The 18,559-nt window shown below is 40.0% G+C and overlaps 1 protein-coding gene across 2 annotated transcripts in view; it reads left to right on the top strand.

Moving 5' to 3' along the window:
• ITK (IL2 inducible T cell kinase) overlaps positions 1-18,559 on the top strand; it is a 58,033-nt gene that overhangs the window by 22,117 nt on the left and 17,357 nt on the right. The window contains exons 3-8 of one of the 2 annotated variants that reach the window (XM_029942960.1): positions 998-1,079; positions 2,841-2,969; positions 6,184-6,224; positions 8,784-8,935; positions 13,402-13,467; positions 17,760-17,814. In XM_029942960.1, the coding sequence (XP_029798820.1) occupies positions 998-1,079; positions 2,841-2,969; positions 6,184-6,224; positions 8,784-8,935; positions 13,402-13,467; positions 17,760-17,814 (525 nt within the window). The remainder of the gene's footprint in view (positions 1-997; positions 1,080-2,840; positions 2,970-6,183; positions 6,225-8,783; positions 8,936-13,401; positions 13,468-17,759; positions 17,815-18,559) is intronic. The other variant, XM_029942961.1, reaches the window with a different exon arrangement.

Below are 18,559 nucleotides of genomic sequence, written 5' to 3'. Positions count from 1 at the left end.
TGCTAATTTGAGGGCTGAATATTCAATTTTTAATAGGATATAGAAAAGGGTTCTTTTCCTACTAGAAAGTTAACCCCTGTGAGTTAAAATATTTAGTAATTAAAGTAAAGCAAATAACATGTATTTTCCCATCATTAAAATTCCAATTAAAAATGAGTTCATGAGAAAAAAACATGAAATTCAAAAAAGAGCTAAAGTTTATTTAATCATTTTGGACCAGTGTCAACTTCCTGGTTTGGAAACTGTACTATAGTTGTATAATAAGATGTTATCACTAGGGAGAGGTGGGTGAAAAGAACACAAGAATCCTGTACTATTTTTGGAACTTCTTGGGTGTCTTAATATTATTTCAAAATAGGAAGCTTTTAAAACCTCAATTATACACTTTTCATTTGTTATATTATTCTTTCATATGACAGAAAGATTTTTTTAATCACTTAAAAATTAATATGAGAAGGGCGTCTGGGTGGTTCAGTCAGTTAAGCGTCTGACTTCGGTTCATGATCACGATCTCATGGTTCATGGTTTCTAGCTCTGCGTCCAGCTCTGGACTGACAGCTCAGAGCCTGGAGCCCGCTTCAGATTCTGTGTCTCCTTCTCTCTCTCTCTCTCTCTCTCTCTCTCTGCCCCTCCCCCTCTTGTATTCCCCCCTCTCCCCCCTCTCTCATTCTCTCAAAAATAAATATAATTTTTAAAAAATTAAATGAGAAATAAGTCTGCTGTTACATGGAGAGCTTTTTCTCCAGGTATATTAATTTAGCAATTGCTTACTGGTAACATGGAATCTCAGACAAGTAGTCTGAGCTGTGGTGAGTCACCCTGTGTGAATTCAAATAACTGGATAAAAAGGACACCTGTCTCCTAATTGCCCAGATGTTTGCCTTTATGATGACAAACACCTGAGGCCCCCCTCTTGGCCTAGTAAGCTAGATGGACCTGCTGCCGATCATCCTGCTCTCTGGGCGCACTGCTCATCTTGGACTCTGTGTATCTCCAGGTTGTGCATGACAACTACCTCCTGTATGTGTTTGCTCCAGACCGTGAGAGCCGGCAGCGCTGGGTTCTGGCCCTTAAAGAAGGTAATTACTCTCCTATGCTAATGAGTCCCTGAGATCCCTTGATCCTCTAGCTTGGATTCCACAGTAAGATAAAGGGCAGCTGTTGGTCAAATATTTCTCACTTTCGGTGTTGGTGTTGGATCCAGCTTTTCACCGTGGGCCCAAGAGGAAGCAATCAGTACTGTGTAGGGTCGGCCAAATCCAGTCTACTACCCATTTTTATAAAGCTCTGAGCTAGGAATTTTGGTTTTTTGCGTGTTCTTAAATGGTCCCATTTGAAAGGATTTAGAAGTACCTCCGTAATGTATTGATTTTGCCTGCTGCTGAACAAAACCTAAAATATTGACCATCCGGCCCTTTAAGAAAAAGTTTGCCAACTCCTGATCTAGTGTGAAGAATAAGAGCATGGGCCCTTGAGTTAGATGGCCTGAGTTTGAATCCTGGCTCTGCCATTTACTAGCCATGTGTGTGTAGGCAACGTCCTCAGCTGCTCTGTGCTGCAGCTTCCCATCTATAAAAAAGGAAAGGAGGAGGGTATGATAATAACAGTACCTGCATCCAGAACTGCTGTGAGGAAAGCCCTTGGACCTAGCCTGGCCCATCATGGGCACCCAATAAACGTTAGCCAACTTTAAAGGTTTTCCGGTCATCAGGAAGGTATTTCTTAAGGCTCACCTTGCTGACAGCATAATTAGAACCAGCACAGCATTGGGGTACATGTGACATGTGCAGCCAGTCTGCTAACGTGAAAACCCCAGCTCTGCCAATTATTAGTATGTGACCTTGGGCAAGTTCCTTGACCTTCCAGTGTCTTCATTTCCACATCTACAAATTCTGACTTTTAACAATCAGACACAGGGCTATTGTGAGAAAATAAATGAGTTAAGACATGGCAGACACTTAGAATAATACCTAAAGAAAGCACTCAATCAGTAGTCCTGTTATTTAGTGCAAAACCCTGGGTTTGCAAGAGAAGTGAGTTCCGATACTAATCTCTCTAAGGAGCTATGAGGACTAAGTATAAGCAAGTCTTTTGGAATCTTGAGAGCCATAATCCCTCTATCTGAAAAATGAGGAAAAAATACAATTCTTATCTTCTTCCAAGGTTGTTGTTTCAAATCAGATATGAACAGGCCAGTGCTGGGTGAGCTGGAAAATATTCTCAAGTCATAGGTCTCAAACACTAAAGTAAAAAGTTATCAAAAAGGCCCCAACTATGTCCACTGGCCATTCTTCCTCAGTGCAGGGGTTTATTCACAGGATGTTAAAGCTGGAAGGAGCATTTGAGATTATCTATCTAGCTCCCCATTTTTTATACTTCTTTAATCTCTCAGCAGGAGAACCTCTTATTTGGTCTTGCCAAAATCTAACTATAAAGCCACAAACCTGGAAAGGATAAAAACAAAATTCCTGTGGTTGAAGGTGGGAGAGATGAAGGGGCAGGGATCCCTCCCACTCAGTCTTCCCATTGCCCCTTGGGCACTTTTGTGGGGCCCACTGATCCAGTCGAACAGTCTCATTGCACAGTGGGGGAGATGAGGCTCAGATGAGGGTGTTGCCTAATCTGGGGACATATAATTAACCCAAGGTCAGACAAGAACGCAGATCTGATGATGACTAAATCCAACATGCACTCCTCCATAAATGTATATTCTTGGGGGAAAAGCTATTTTTTGGAGCTCAAGCTCACAGAGCAGGGTCCAATCTCAAAGGATTGAGAAGTTGGTAGTCCTTGACAGACTGACCTGAAATAACTTTTCTACTGATGCCAATCTCTTTCAGAAACAAGGAATAATAACAGCTTGGTGCCCATGTATCACCCTAATTTCTGGATGGATGGACGGTGGAGGTGCTGTGCTCAGCTGGAGAAGCTCGCAGTGGGCTGTGCCCAGTACGATCCGACCAAGAATGGTAAGAGACTGGGAATTCCCTTTCTTTGTAAAATGACTGACCTCTCTAGTAGTAGGAATTAAAAGCTCTCAGCTTCTCGTCCGCAAAGGTGTCAGGGATTGAATACAAAATTCTACTTTTTCAAAACTGTCAGAGGGAAATCATTTGCCTCTAACACTAGTCTGTTGATGTTTTTCATCTCAAACCTTATATCTCTATAATTCCTTGCTACTAAAAGTGTGGTCCTTGGACCAGGAGTGTCAACATCATCTGGAAGCTAGTTAGAAATGTAAATTCTCTGGCCCCATCCCAGGTGCCAGATCAAAATTTGTATATTAACAAGATCTCCTGGAGATTTGTGTGCATAGTAAGTTTAGGAAGCACTGCTATAACTTTCAAGTTAGAAAATGTGAATGGCATGGTCTACTTAAATCTTAAGTTATAGAGACAGCCTCAGAAGTATATAATATGATTTATTTGTTACAGTGGCATCACATCACATATGTGTTTAATTACACCAGCTCAACTATACACACTTGGAGGGGAAGAAAGTAAAACCAAAAGCTGCCTATTGTACTCTGTGTTTTCTCACTGCCTCCTCTTCAAACTTGCCATGGATCTCCATAACCCCAGAGAAAAGGAGGCCACGGCCTAAATACAAAATAAAAACAAAAGACGTTGTTTCTGACCCTTGCAGCTCCAAGGCCCTGAACTCACAATTGAGGTACAGCTTGGTTTTCTCTTCTGTGATGGCTCTGGGACCTGACCCTTCAATGAAATGCAACTTCACTTGCATGAACTTTTACACATGGTGTGCTCCCATTTCTCACACTCTGAGGTAAATGTGTATGTGAGGTCACAGAAACAGAAGGCCTTGAGCAGTTTGGAATGCTCAAGGTCACACAGGGAGGAAGTGTTCTGTCAAGGCATTGTTGAATAGGAATGGTGGATTGTGTGAATTGCTTCCATTCCCCTCTCCTCTCAACTTCTCTTACCATAGCCACCTTTTCTCATCTGTCAGTTTCTTTTTTGCACTAAAACCTAGTACCTCAGATTGACAACCCAAGGCGGATGTGCTAAATGTAATGCACGGCTGGGTTTTCTGTGGCTTCCTGAGTCACCACCCCGTTAGTACCTCTTTAAAAACCACCACTTCTCACCCTCTACCTTGGGAGAGAAAGTTTAAAGTTACCAATCCTATGGCCTAGAGGAACAATATATATGTAGACTTCGGCATTACCCTATGGACTGTATTCACAAAGACTATTTCATAAAAAAGGAACAGAAGGTTTTATATGGGTGGAACCCACCACAATAACAATAACAATAACAATAACAATAACAATAACAATAACAAGATGACATGGGCTTTCCCCTTTCCAGAGCCAGAGATCTGGTCTCCAAATTTCTGCCAGCACCTGGCCATAGGCCGTTGGATCAGTCACTTGACTGGACCAAGGGCCCTGATGTCTTCGTCTCTTAAATGTTAGGGGAAGCTTTAGGGGTCCCAAGATGAAATAATCTCTAAGCCCCTTTTCAAGTCTGAAATTCTTGGAATCTGTTTCCATTTTTACCGTGCATGTTGCAGCTGTCCCTCTTCAGGGTATATAGCCTTCCCTTCCACTGAGTGATAGACACACAATTGAGGTATGAGGGACATCTGAATGACGCACCAGGATGACAGTTGAAGAAGACTGGTTGTGCTGAACTCCTCCCCACATGAACCCAGGCCTAACTGCTGTACAGTCACTCTGCTAGTGGTCCTGTATTTGTTTTACAACAATGGGGTTGTGGGGAGCTCTTAGCACATTTGTTGGCATTTACTTAGCTCTCAATTAATGGTAATTGTGCCTACTAGTCTTATTTGTGGACAGAAGAATATGAAGCTGAAATATAGCAGCATGTGTGTGTGTGTGTGTTTGGAAAGCAGCAGAAGTGGTTGGGTAAAAATGGACCCTGCCCTATCCCATTCATTCCACAACCAAAACTGGCCCTGAGGTTACTACATACCAACTTCACGCAGAGGAAGAAAAAAGAAGGGAAGAGCAAGGCTAGAGGAAGAGATACCCTTGCAGAATGTTCAGGGCTGGAAGGAGCCCAAGGCCACACAACTCATTCCCAGTGGAGCTAGGGTTAGAACTCAGTCTCCTGGTGCTCTGAGTTCTGAATAGGAACCATGCTTCCTGGTATGCTTACTTTCCTCTTCTCTGTTAATCACAAACCAAAGTCAATACCCCACTATGTCCTTGCTTAAAGAGTTAGCACAGGGGTTGGTTTCCCATGTCACTGTGTGGTTCTCCTCTTATCCTAATCCTGAGAGGTACTGTCCAACTCAGGCAGTGATCAACTTCATGCAATGAGAAAATCTCATGCAGAGATGGGAGCTCACTGCCTATGTGTGGAACCTATTCCTGTCTTATCTCTAATTATTACATAATCCTTGAACTGAGAACAAGCCTATGTGTTCCCTCCCATGCCACACTCCCAGATATTCAACTTTGGTCTATTGATTCTAGGCCTAACCTTTTCAGTGCCTCGAAGAAAAATTACTGAGAGACAGAGAGGAAGAGATGAAAGAAAGGAGAGAAGAAAATGGAGATAAAGAAGAGAAGGCAAAGGAGGAAAGAAGGGATAGAGGAGAGGTAAAGTGAGGAAGACATGGAGACACAAATAGATAAACAGAGAGAGAGAGGTGCTGAGGGTGTGTTCTTTGGAAATGGCAGCTCAGAAGTGTTAATGTAACTAAAAGTAGATTCCAGCCCTCCCAAAATATAACTCAGTGACCCATCACCTCACCCACCCTCGCCCCAAGCCCACGCTGCCTCAGGAAGCCAGTGAGTCACTGTTACCCTGAGTCACCAATTCCCACTCCAGGGTTGAGCATGTGGTAGGTGCATTCGTGGAGGTCTCCTGGCCCGCAGGGAAGGACACAATCCTAATGCCTTTGTAGTAACCTTTTGGATTATGCTTTTCCTGGGAATACTAAATATGAACTTCAAGAAGTGTCTGGCGTCTTCTAGAAAATGAAATGGGGAACCAGGAGGTTAAAAGAGATAAAATATAGGCTCTATAAGGCCAATTTTCATTTCTCTGTGTCTTTGCCTCTCCTTCTGGCCCCTTTCTTCTGTTGTTCTCCTAAAGGCTGCTTTTCTCTGAAAAGCCCCCTGGCTTTTCACCTCCGGTTGTGCACATTCAGTTTCATGCTCATTTTCTTTTTCTGTTTTTCTCTTTTCAGCTTCAAAGAAGCCTCTTCCTCCTACTCCTGAAGACAACAGGGTGAGTGAGGATTCAAACTCTGGGCATGGTGGGCGCCCAGCACTGCAACTGTGTGTCCCCCGCCCCCCAACCGCCACCCCCAGATTTCTCATATCCTGGGCAAATGCAGCAGGTTGTAGTAATTCAGCTGAAATGAATACCCTAGGTTTCTTGGACCTGTCTCATGGGTCAATCTACACAAAAGTACCATTCCCAGTTCACTTTATTGGCTCAAAAATTTTTTTGTGTGTCAAAGTGCATCCAGCCTCCTGACCACTTTGGGAGTACAATAACAGCTATATATGTAAAATGCTGTTTAGTCCACACCTTAATTTAAAAATTTTTATATTTATTTGTTATTGAGACAGAGAGAAACAGAGCACCAGTAAGGGAGGGGCAGAGAGAGAGAGAGAGAGAGAGAGAGAGAGAGAGAGAGAGAGAATCCAAAGCAGGCTCCAGGCTCTGATCTGTCAGCACAGAGCCCAACATGGGGCTCGAACCCACAAACTGTGAGATCATGACCTGAGCCGAAGTCAGTCACTTAACTGGCTGAACCACCCAGGCACCCCCACACCTTAATTTTAAAAACACTTCATATTTTTCTAAGTACTTCCATACTTTTACTATCTATTTCAAAGATTATATCTATATATCTTCATGTACATACACACGCATATCTTTGTGTGTGTGTGTTTGTGTGTGTGTGTGTGTGTACATATATATACACAGAAGGCCTCCTTTCTTCAATCTACATTTTAGCCACTTAAGAAGTTTATAGTTTTATTCTTATTTTAAACGTTGAGAAATCAAGTCCCAAGAGAGGTTTTGAGCCTCTTTCAAGGTCATTCAGCAACTTAGTAGTTAATCTAATAGACAGCAGAGCTTCTGAGGTGGTGGGCTTTCATTCAAGTGGTGGTTCTCAAAGTGTGGTCCCTGGACCAGCAGCATCAGTCTCACCTGAGAACTTGTGAGAAATGCATTGTAAATTCTCAGGCCCCACCCCACACCCACTCTGGGATAGGGGCCCAGCAATCTGCATTTTAATAAACCTCCAGGTGATTCTGGGAAACACTGAAGTGGGAGAAACACTCATCTAATCTACTGAATTATAAGATTTAGGTGATATAAAGCCAACGCTGGGGAAGCCAATGCTGGCTTGCAGATGGTCTCCCCCATAGTCCCGCCCATAGATAGGGTGGAGGTAGGATCTAGTCTCAGAGTATTATATCATTATTATTATAAGCAGGTTTCTTACCACATGAATGTCTAATAGGACATTCAGAAGTTTTGCAGGATATGGGATACTGCAAAGATTTTTCATTCTTGGCCCTCTCCCATCAAATACTAGCAGTACACCTAAACTTTTGTGACATTCAAAACACCCCCAAAGATGTCCAAGATGGCTCTTATAGAAAGGTACCACTGTGGTTTTTGAACCCTGCTCTGACCTTTCTTTTCATAGGAATTGATCAATTAGTTGGTCCTATAATGGGATGAATACCACGTCATATCCCTCTTTATGTGTCCTTTATCTTCAGGTGTCCTTCGATTTAACTCCTTCCTCCATTAGCTCTTTGGGTGAAAGCCTCAGTCTCAATGACTCTTATCTGCAGGACTCTGAAACACCACCCCATGAGCTCCACGAATATGTAGACTTCAAATCCTAATCTGGGCTCAGCTGGAATGACACACTACATCACTATGACAAGCTTTTCTTCCTAAATCGCCAGGATTTTTATGCCTTCAAATGCTTCAATGTGAAAATAGAAACTTTGGCTTCCCAACACCAAATCTCATCCGAGCCAGGAATCTCAATCTCTTCCATACTTAATGTCTCACAGAATCTGCCAACCTGTAGCAAGTATGGCCATCCTGAACTCTTGCAACTGTTTGCTTTATAGTTTCTTCTTCACAGCTTCAATATATCATCTTTCAAATGTACCGAGAAATAGAGACTTAGGCACGAGATCCCCTAAGAGGAAGAAGGAAGCTCATGTGGTATAGTAGAGAGAGCCTTAAGACTAATTCATGTGGTAAGCCTGGCCATATCCATTCTTTGTTTGGGCTTCAGCTTCTGCATTCTGAACAAAAGAATGGATTGAATGATCTCTCAGATGCATTTCAGCTCTGAGAGTCCATGAGCCTATGGATCTGGAAAAACTCACAAGTCAAATCAGAAAGGCATGGACTGAATAACCTAGCATTCACTGCATCACTTTCACCAAGAGTATGATGCTTCTGGCAGAGAGGCTGCAATGTGCAACCAGCAGACTTGCATGAAAAGCATGTGGCTGCTTGGAATTTACTGTGGTCGGAATTCATCACACAGACTGAGACAGGCAATGAATTCCAGGTAATGAGTTTCTTTGTGTCATATTCGGCACTCTGATCCTAACTCATAAAAGAAAGCCAACTAGAGAAGTCAGGTGGTTTCAGCTAATACCCAATGGATTATAGGAACACATGTGTTGACCTGGCCTAGATGCAGGAACAAGTTACCATTTAAGGACTTATTGACCTGGTTCCACAGTTTGCCTCCTTTCTATGTCATCGCTCAATTTTGTTTTCTCCTACCTCCAGCGATCGCTCCAGGAACCTGAAGAAACCCTTGTCATTGCCTTGTATGACTACCAAACGAATGATCCACAGGAACTCATGCTGCAACGCAATGAGGAGTACTACCTGCTGGACAGTTCCGAGATTCACTGGTGGAGAGTGCAGGACAGGAATGGGTAAGGCATCTCTGTGGCTGCTGTCCCAGTGCTGGAGGCGAGGTGGGAATACAGAACACACTGGGGCCATTTGTCCTGCTTCTGTCAGCAGGCCCACTGCACTGTTAGAGAGGAAAGTAGAGGCAGAAGACAGAGGAAGGAAGAAGTGGTTGAGGGAGGTTTTTCTACTTCTCAGAAGTGGCAGAGACAGTCACTTGCTATGCTCCCTCATTAAGCACCCCAGCCCCCAAAGCCATCTAAAAATTCCCTGGGTTTTTTTCCATTGACATCTACAGAGTAGGAGATTGGCAGCTTGTTCCACACGGAAGACTATTGTTCATGAGTGTTCAGATGAGACTGAAGGTACATCCCATTGTGAAGTGTCTATTTTCAGTGAAAAGAAAAGGCGTGTTGAGATGGTACAGATTGGTGCTTATATTAAAAGGATCAGGAAGAAGATACTAAAGAGTTAGCCACACTAGCAGTCTTAACTAGCCGTCTAAATGATTCATGAAGCAAGTTAAGTTGTGCAAATACCAATTCCCCACTATAAGACTTTTGAAGGAAAAAAAAAACTTATGAGCCCTCTCTGATGTGAGAAACAACAAAATTGCTGTTTTAACCTTCAGAATACTCTGGGATGTATATGACTTAGATACTAGTGCTTAGTTTTAAGGCATCAGATCCACACTGCTTTACAAAGGCTTTAGTTTTTCCTTTTAATACATCAGAGGTACTTACCCAAGCCCTGGAATATTCTCCAAAATATGATTTCAATGATTGCAAAAATCCAACACAAAAGTGTACTACTATAACTTAACAAATTCCCTTGCAGGGCACTCAGATTTTTTTCCAATATTTTACAAATATTAACTACCCTGCAATGAACATCCTTGTATATTAATATTTTAAAGTATGAGGTTATTACTGGAATGAAAATATAAAAAAAGAAAAAGAAAACACTTCATCACTGCAACATTTGGATGGACTAGACTGATGTTTTATTTTTTTTAAATAATAGTAGAGAGAAATATAGATGAAAAATAAGCCACCATCCATTTGTTCCCATATCAATTCCAAAAGTAATCACTATCAACAGTTTCTTGTGTATCCCAGACAAAAAGTGATACATACACAAATGCATCCTTTTTTCATTTGCACTAAGGTGATTCATTCTGCTCTTCACCTTGCTTTTAACCCTCAGGAATATATCTTGGAGATCGTTTCATTTCAGCAGATAGAATCTGCTTATTTTTAAAATAATTGCATAGTTTTGGAAGGTATTATAAATACTTGTGTTATAAATACTTGAATCATCTGAAATGGTTGGGACATCTACTTTCCAGGTATTTGTTTTCTTTGTTTGTTATATTTTTTAAAGTTCCATTATTTTTGAAAGAGAGAGAAAGAGACAGAGAGAGAGAGAGAGAGAGAGAGAGAGAGAGAGAGAGAGAATCCCAAGCAGGCTCCGTGCTGACAGTGCGGAGCCTGACATGGGCTTGATTCCACCACTGTGAGAACATGACCTGAGCCAAAACCAAGAGTTGGATATTCAACCAACTGAGCCACCCAGGTGCCCATCTTTATTTGTCATCTTAAACAAGACCACGGTGAAGAACTTGTATTGCTCATGCTCATGTTTCTGGGCAATATTTTGAAAAAAAATTGAAAAAATATGTTTTTTTGAAAATATATTTTTCTTCTGAAAAATATATATCTCACATTTCTAATTATGGAACTGCTGAGTCAGAGTATGTCTCAATTTTGATAGATAATTCCCTCAGAAAGGCTGCCTAATTTACATTCCCTCTACCCACCAATGTGGTGTGGGAGTGTCAACACTGGGTGTCACTAACGTTAAAAAAAAAAGCTAAGCTGATGAGTTAAAAAAAATGCACACAAATATCTTACAGGTTAAGGCTTTACTTTTTACATACACTAAAACTTGCTTTGTCAAAGTACCTTCTCGTTAAGTATCTTTATTGATGCTACTGCAGGGAAAGTGAGGAAGGGTTATCAAATATGGTTAGCTCAAGAACTGTGTTGTGCCCTGGGGACAGTGTTGCTTGCTAGCTGGGAAGAGACCCCAAAGCATTTCATGTGGAACCTCCCTCTCTAGCTGACTCGTGGAGGTAAGTGAGGCCAGTCACACCACCTTCTTTTTGCCTAGTATAAGGAAGCTATATCAGAAACAGGTTTAAGATAGTCCAGTTCTGCAGACGCTAGAGGACGTTACTCAGAAATTCACCCCCTTCAATCAACTGACATTTGTGCCAGGAAATTTCTTCTCCTAGGTTTCATTTCCCCAAATGACAGCTTACCCTTTGTTCAGTGGCCTTTGGAAATGCTCAGCTCTGTGCTTCAAAGGCCATCAAAGAGGACACCCTAGAGTCTAACTGGTGTTTTGGGAATTTCCCCAGTGTACTTTGTAATAGTGCAGTATAGTGGAAAGTACACAGATTGGGAGACAGAAGACTTGGACTTTAGTATCAGCTGCTCTTGGATGTCTTTGGAAAAGTCACTTAACCTCTGTGAATCCATTCCTTTATCTACAAAATGCAGATGATAATATCAGCTCTGTCGATCTCGCATTGTTGAGGAAATCAATGAGATGATAAAAGTGAAAGGTGCTTTGTAAATTCTACATCCATATCCAAGTGGAGAGAATTACCATTTGTGATAATGATATAATTACATAATATTATGTAGCTGGCATATTAGAACATAGTCATTCTATTTCAAAGCAAAAATAGTATTTGACCTATTCATATGATTGTAAACATATGGTGTGGCAAAACCAGGCATAATTAAGAGGGATTCAAAAAGACATATAAAAGAAACGGCAAATTTTAGAATAACTTGTTTCCATCAGTTGGCACAGATTGCCTTGAGCACCATATTAAGGATACCCCTGAAGCTGGGCGCGCAATTCTCCAAAGGAAGCATGCCACAATTGGCTAGCAGTGTATCCGTAGGCACACGGTATGAGATTATCATCCCATATACGACATCCCTGTTCTTGATATCTTCACTCCTCAAGATAGTTCTGTGAAATAGATTACACACTCCCCAGCAAATATACTCACTAAATTGAAATTTTTTATTATACAAAAATGAAAACACTTTATGAAATAAAGAACAAGAAACTCTTAGGCATCTTTTTATAGATTGGCAATGTCTAGAGGAATTTCATGTGCAATCTAAGTCCTCATTTTACAGATAGGGAGGCAGAGGCCCAGAGAGTGGAAGTAACATTGTTTTCACTTTGTAGCATTAAATGCAACAATATGTGTGAAATAATTTTGAAAATACAAAGTTATGCACAAATGTAAAGTATTTTGATGCGCTGATTGGTCTCTTTATCCTTGTCTTTGTTTATGCACAAATATGTATCCCTGCTCAAAAGAAAGTCCCATTTCCAAATCCAGCGTGACTTTCTTCTTTTTTTCTCATGTTTTACCATTTATGTCGGAAGGCGTTGAATTAATAAAAAAAGTATTAGGGAGGCTTTGAATTAATAATGCTGACTAGCAGTATCATTTGGGACCTGTGGTTGGAAAGTGATTTTTTATATTTTAATTATTTTGGTTTCCTGACTATAAAATTAAAGCACTAAAGTGGAAAAAATGCTGATTATCACACCCCCCCCAAAAAAAATGTTTCCTTCAAGAAAATAGAGACCTTTTTCCATCAGAGGAAAGTTTACAATGAGGAGAACACAAACAGAGCTTTTTAAGTAAAATAGCCACTTTTAAAAATTTATTATGGTTCAGGGGTGCCTGTGTAGCTCAGTCAGTGAAGCATCTGACCGGCTCAGGTCATGATTTCACAGTTTGTGAGTTTGAGCCCTACCCCGCCCCCCCTCCAGCCCCCCATGTCAGGCTATGACTGCTCAGAGCCTAGAGCCTGCTTTGGATTCTGAGCCTACCTTTTTCTCTGTCCCTCCACTGCTCACACGCACTCTCTCGCGCTCTCTCTCTCTCTCTCTCTCTCTCCTTCAAAAATAAACATAAAAAATTTTCATATATTATGGGTCAGATTTTAGTGGTAAAATCTATTACCTTTAACAGATCGCAAATTTGTGTTATTTTTAGACACTCTTTTATTCTAAAATTTTAAATTGTCTTATGAATGCCAAATAATGCAAGAGTCCCCCATCTTTGGAGTGCCTGGGTGGCTCCATTGGTTAAATGTCTGACTTCAGTGCAGGTCATGATTTCACAGTTAGTGGGCTGGAGCCCTGCGTCAGGCTGTGCTGACAGCTCAGAGCCTGGAGTCTGCTTCAGATTCTGTGGTCCTTCTCTCTCTGCCCCTCCTCGACCCATGCTGTGTCTCTGTCTCTCAAAAAAAAAAAGAATAAACATTTAAAAAATAACAAAAAAGAGTCCCCCATCTTTAAATGACTTTTAGTGGATTCAATAACCTATAAAATGGAGATGTGAAAATTAGTCCTATAATAATCTAAACACTAATTTCCCTCTTAACAGGCATGAAGGATATGTACCAAGCAGTTATCTTGTGGAAAAATCTCCAAATAGCCTGGAAACCTATGAGTAAGATATTTTATTTGTTTTCTAAAAACATAGTACTAAGGTCCTCCTTTGATTAGGTGTAAATTATTGGTTGATTGTTAAAGTACCAGTATTTTTTTCTTCTTATATCTTGATCCCTAAATAAACAGTAGAGGAACACTCTAAGTAGAAGGGACAGATATACACACTCACCTCCCCTTTTATCAAGATGATTCTAAGATACTTACAAAGATTATGGTGAAACAAAAAGATTCTTCCAGGAATCTTGGTCTTACTTAAGGAGAAAGAAAAATCTATGAACCCTGGATCAAATACAAATTCACTTAAAATATGCTCTAAGGGAATACTTCCAATACCAAAATAACAAACAAATGGGTATTAAATATCTGCTAAGCTTGTATTGTTTATTTCAAGCTGTCATTTATAGAAAAGTTCACATGGATGTAATTTTAATGGAGCGACTCGATGTTTAATAAAATCCAATTGTAATGGACAGTCTTCTCACCATGTATGCATACTTGCTTGCTTGGCTGCTGAAAGGCCCAGAAGCAATAGCACCACAGCATCACTGTGTTCACAGATCTTCCTTTCTAAATAACACTTCCCACTACAATGGAGTTCTTGGAGAAATGGATTGAGATTCAGAGTTGATGCACAGAAAGAACAGGATGAACTTGAAACACCTTGCACCCAAAAGTAAAGAATTACTGCCCCCCCCCCCACATATTTTAATCATGTGGATATGTTAACTGGGCACAGAAATCAGCTTAAAATTGTTCCTTCTAGACAAATCTGAGAAAATTTGAGTATCAAAATAAGTAAATCAAAATGGCAGTAATAGATTACAATCCATTGAATAAAATAAGAATTGATAATAGATAGCTTGATAAGTAAATAAATAAATAGAATGCCAGCTAATGAATGTTCAAGAAATGATCACATTTAAAAATCACCATTTGTAACTCAAAGTATCAACTAATTCAGGCAAGAATCATCAATGAATGTCACAACGAGGGAGGTGAAAGTTTGATATTTACATAGTTTCAAAGTATGTTCTTACAAATCACTTATTAGCAATAAAGTGGAAATATCTGTAGAGCCTCCTTCTAACCAAATGATCAAAGTTCACATCAATAACAGGGCAGACAGACTTCACGGGTCTCCTGATGTGATGCACTGAGAAGGACACAACATCTCTTCTGTGATATTCCTGCCCAAACATGCCTAATATGAACTGCATCATGAAAAAATGAGAGACAATTCCAAACTGTGGGATATTCTACTAAATAACTGGCCTGTGCTCTTCAAAAATGTTAATATCATAAAAGACACAAAAGGCTGAGAAATTGATCCATATTGAAGGAGCCTAAGGAGTTGAGTACTAACTAATGCACAAGTAATCCTGGATTGGATCCTGAGTCATTAAAAAAAAGTAGGAACAAGACACATTTTGGGGACATCCGGTGAAATTTGAATAGAGTCTGAAACTAGTTAATAGTAGTGTACCAATATTAAATTTCCTGATTTAGGTAATTATACTATGTTCATATAAGTGTGTATTCTATATCTTAGAAATACATACTGAAGTCCTTGTTAAAGTTTTCTCAAATGTCTAGAAAAAATATATATCTATTCAGAGGAAATGGTAAATCAAATATGGAAAATGTCAATATTAGTTCATCTGGGTCAAGTGGATATGGGGTTTTTTAAATAGTATTTTTATAGCTTTTGTATACATTTGAGATTATTTAAAGATTAAAATTGTTGAAGTCCTCACCACATGTATGGTACAAGGGTTGAAGAGTATTAGCTAATGAGGACTTCTTTTAAATCATTTGGGCTCTTATTAGTTCAAATGTGGTCAAGTTATGTGTTGCTGAAATTCTAATAGATTCTACAGAGAAGAGCGACCATTTTCTGGAGAGTCAACCTGGGACTGGTTTTGATCAAGTATGTTCTAGTAGCCCCTCTCTGAGCTAACAGAAGAGTCATCAGTCCCAAGGACACTTGAGCTGCAATGAAACATGTATGAGATATGCCTAAATAAAATTCTTTCATTTTTTATAGTCAATGCCTTTAGGACAAAATAGGTATTTATTTCAAATGATCCCTGGGCTGGGAAGTTTTGTTTGCTTTTTGCTTTTAATCAGAATCTTGTACTTTTTTTTTTTAAATATTTTTTATTTGTTTTTGAGAGACACAGAGACCGCGTGAGCCAGGGAGGGTCAGAGAGGGAGATGCAGAATCTGAAGACGGGCTCCAGGCTCTGGGCTAGCTGTCAGCACAGAGCGCGACATGGGGCTCGAACCCAGAAACCATGAGATCATGACCTGAGCGGAAGTCAGAGGCTCAATCCACTGAGCCACCCAGGCACCCAATCTTGTCCTTGATGTTAGACGGGGCAAACTCAAAATTCCATCAGAGTATAAAGCAATAGGGAACGGTGAAACCTGAAGGAAATAAAAAGATATATTCCTCCTCCTGAAGGTGTTTTAAGTCATAAAAAAAAAAACCCAACTACATCATACAAACAAAACAGTCTTTGAGCCCTATTTATTCTACATACTGTCCATTTGCATTTTTCAGATTATGGAATTGCAGCTAGGGAATAAAATGACTCACAGACATCCAGTCATTTAGAAGTATATATCTGAATATATTTAAAATACCCAGTATGATCATTTTTTTATCCTTGCACTTAATATTATCTACTTTCAGGGGATATTTGCATAAGAACTCAAAAATGTACCATCTGGCAACATAATCAGGGATTGCTAAATCCACTGATTGGCTTCAGGTCTCCTGCCCTGATTTGAGGGCATGACCTCAGGCAAGTTTCCTCATCAGGCTGGATCTCTGATTCCTTTCCCTTAAAATGAAGGGTCAGACAAGAGGAAGGAGGCACTCTTTCTGGCATTCCCTCCCTGTGCCTGAATTCAGGGTAGACATCTTTCTTAGACAGTGACACACTCACTTACTGATCTCAGGTGCACATCTTTAGGCAGCTAGGATGAATTGATCAGAGCTTGCACATGAGATGAAGCATATTCGCCATCCCTCAAGTAAGTAAGTTACAAGAGCCCACTGGCATATAAAATACCATTCTGTTATATGATATTGAAAAGCTCAGGTGGAAGCATCCCAGTCTTCATTTTGGCTCAGGTCAGCGTCATGAGGTGGAACCCCATGTCATGGGCATGGACCCTGCTTGAGATTCTCTCTCTCCCTCTCCCTCTGCCCCTCCCCCTTTTGCTCACATGCACATGTGTGCATGTGCTCTCTGTCACTCACTGTATTTTTTTTTAAAAAAAAAGCTCAGATGGATCCTTTAATTCCCTTATTCTAGCTACTTTCTATGTTTTAAGTTTTTTTAATGTTTATTTATTTTTGAGTGAAAGAACAGAGGAGGAGAGGAGAGAGAGAGAGATAGAGAATCCCAAGCTGATAGCACAGAGTCCAATGTAGGGCTAGATCTCACAAATGGTGAGATCATGACCTGAGCCGAAATCACTGACTGAGCCACCCGGGTGCCCTTGTGGCTACTTTCTAATAGACAAGTTTGATAAGTGATGTTCCTTCCCACCTAAAAGTTCTCTCTTCTGGAGTTTAACCATTCAAAATTAACGGATTGTTAACAAATGATCATTCTATCTCCTCTTATCTAATAAATGGCCAGAGAGGCCAGGATGTGGCTTAAGTATTAACAGAAAAATTCAAAAATGTCATCCCTAAAAATCATTCATATTCTTTTTACCACTTTTCAGTCTTTTTCACCAGATCCCAAAATTATAAAAATAATGTAATTACTTTGCAGAAGATCTTGAAAACTGGGCTAAAAGAGGAAAATACTACAATTATTTTACAAAGCTAAGCTTTCAAATTTGTACTCAATTCTCATAGTTGTCCTAGCATTATCCTACTTATAACCACCCACTAACTTATGAAATGGAGAAGATAAAGGTTTTCTAAAACTTTCTTATGGAAAATTTCCAACATGCATGAAAATAGAATAATATAATGAACCTCCATGTACCAAAAACCCAGCTTCAAAAATTATCAATATTTTACCAATTCTAATTCATTTGTACCCTTCAAATCAGTATTTTACTAATTCTAATTCATTTGTTCTTTCCAGTTAAACATTTCATTAGCCAGAAATGGTGCATACCTTTGTTTTTAAGTTTGAAAGCACTAGTACAAACAAATGACCAAATCATTTTCTAGCAACAATTATCTTTTACAAGTAAATAATAAAAAAATTTTAAGTGTCATTGACATATGACTTTTTTTTTTTTTTTTTTTTTTGCTTTCAGGTGGTACAATAAGAGTATCAGCCGAGACAAAGCTGAAAAACTTCTTTTGGACACAGTAAGTCTCCTTGACCTGCCTTTGACTTAAAATAAAATGAATTGTGCTTTTTGCTTTTCTAGTCATACTGTGGTTTATGTCAATGTAGTAAGTTGATATATTAGATTAACAATGATTTTCATGTCCAGTGAAAATATCCTAGGGGTTTATAGAAGCTAGCATATAACATGATAAGAAACCCACAGAGGGTCCAATGTCATGGTATTGACATACAACATGACAGATACAGTTTTCTTTCAGTCTGTGATGGCTGACCCTGGGGAGTCTTCCTTGCCTGTTTCTCTGGCTAGGTCACAGGTGGCAGTGACTTAGATGCTACTTGGTTGGGCTGTGGGTCCATAAGAAATACATCCCATAATTTATATTTTATGCAGCAGTTCTCAGGAGCCATGCAGTGTGAATAGCAGGACTAATCTTCTCAGGGATGTCAGAATCAAGGGAGAGAGGGATGAGAAGAGAGAAAGCATGGTGTGGTGGGAAAAGTACAGGTCCCAATGTCTGCTCTGTAACCAACACCGTGTGTGACTTTGGGGACGTTTCCTCCTTCTGGGTCTTAGTTTCTCAATGAGTACAAGATGAAAGTTGGACTAAATCAGCAATGACAGTTAGCCAGTATTCATAGTATTGCCCTTTGCTTCTGATCTTATATGACATAGTTGATCATAGTCCACGGCTTTAAGATCCTTCTTAACACAATGCTCTAGGCAGCTGCCATCAGTTGATTGGCACTCAAGGTGAACCCTCT

Source organism: Suricata suricatta, chromosome 6 (genome assembly GCF_006229205.1).
Source record: "Suricata suricatta isolate VVHF042 chromosome 6, meerkat_22Aug2017_6uvM2_HiC, whole genome shotgun sequence".
NCBI lineage: Eukaryota > Metazoa > Chordata > Mammalia > Carnivora > Herpestidae > Suricata > Suricata suricatta.
Note: the sequence above shows the minus strand (reverse complement) of the source record. Positions and strands in the feature narration are given on the sequence as shown.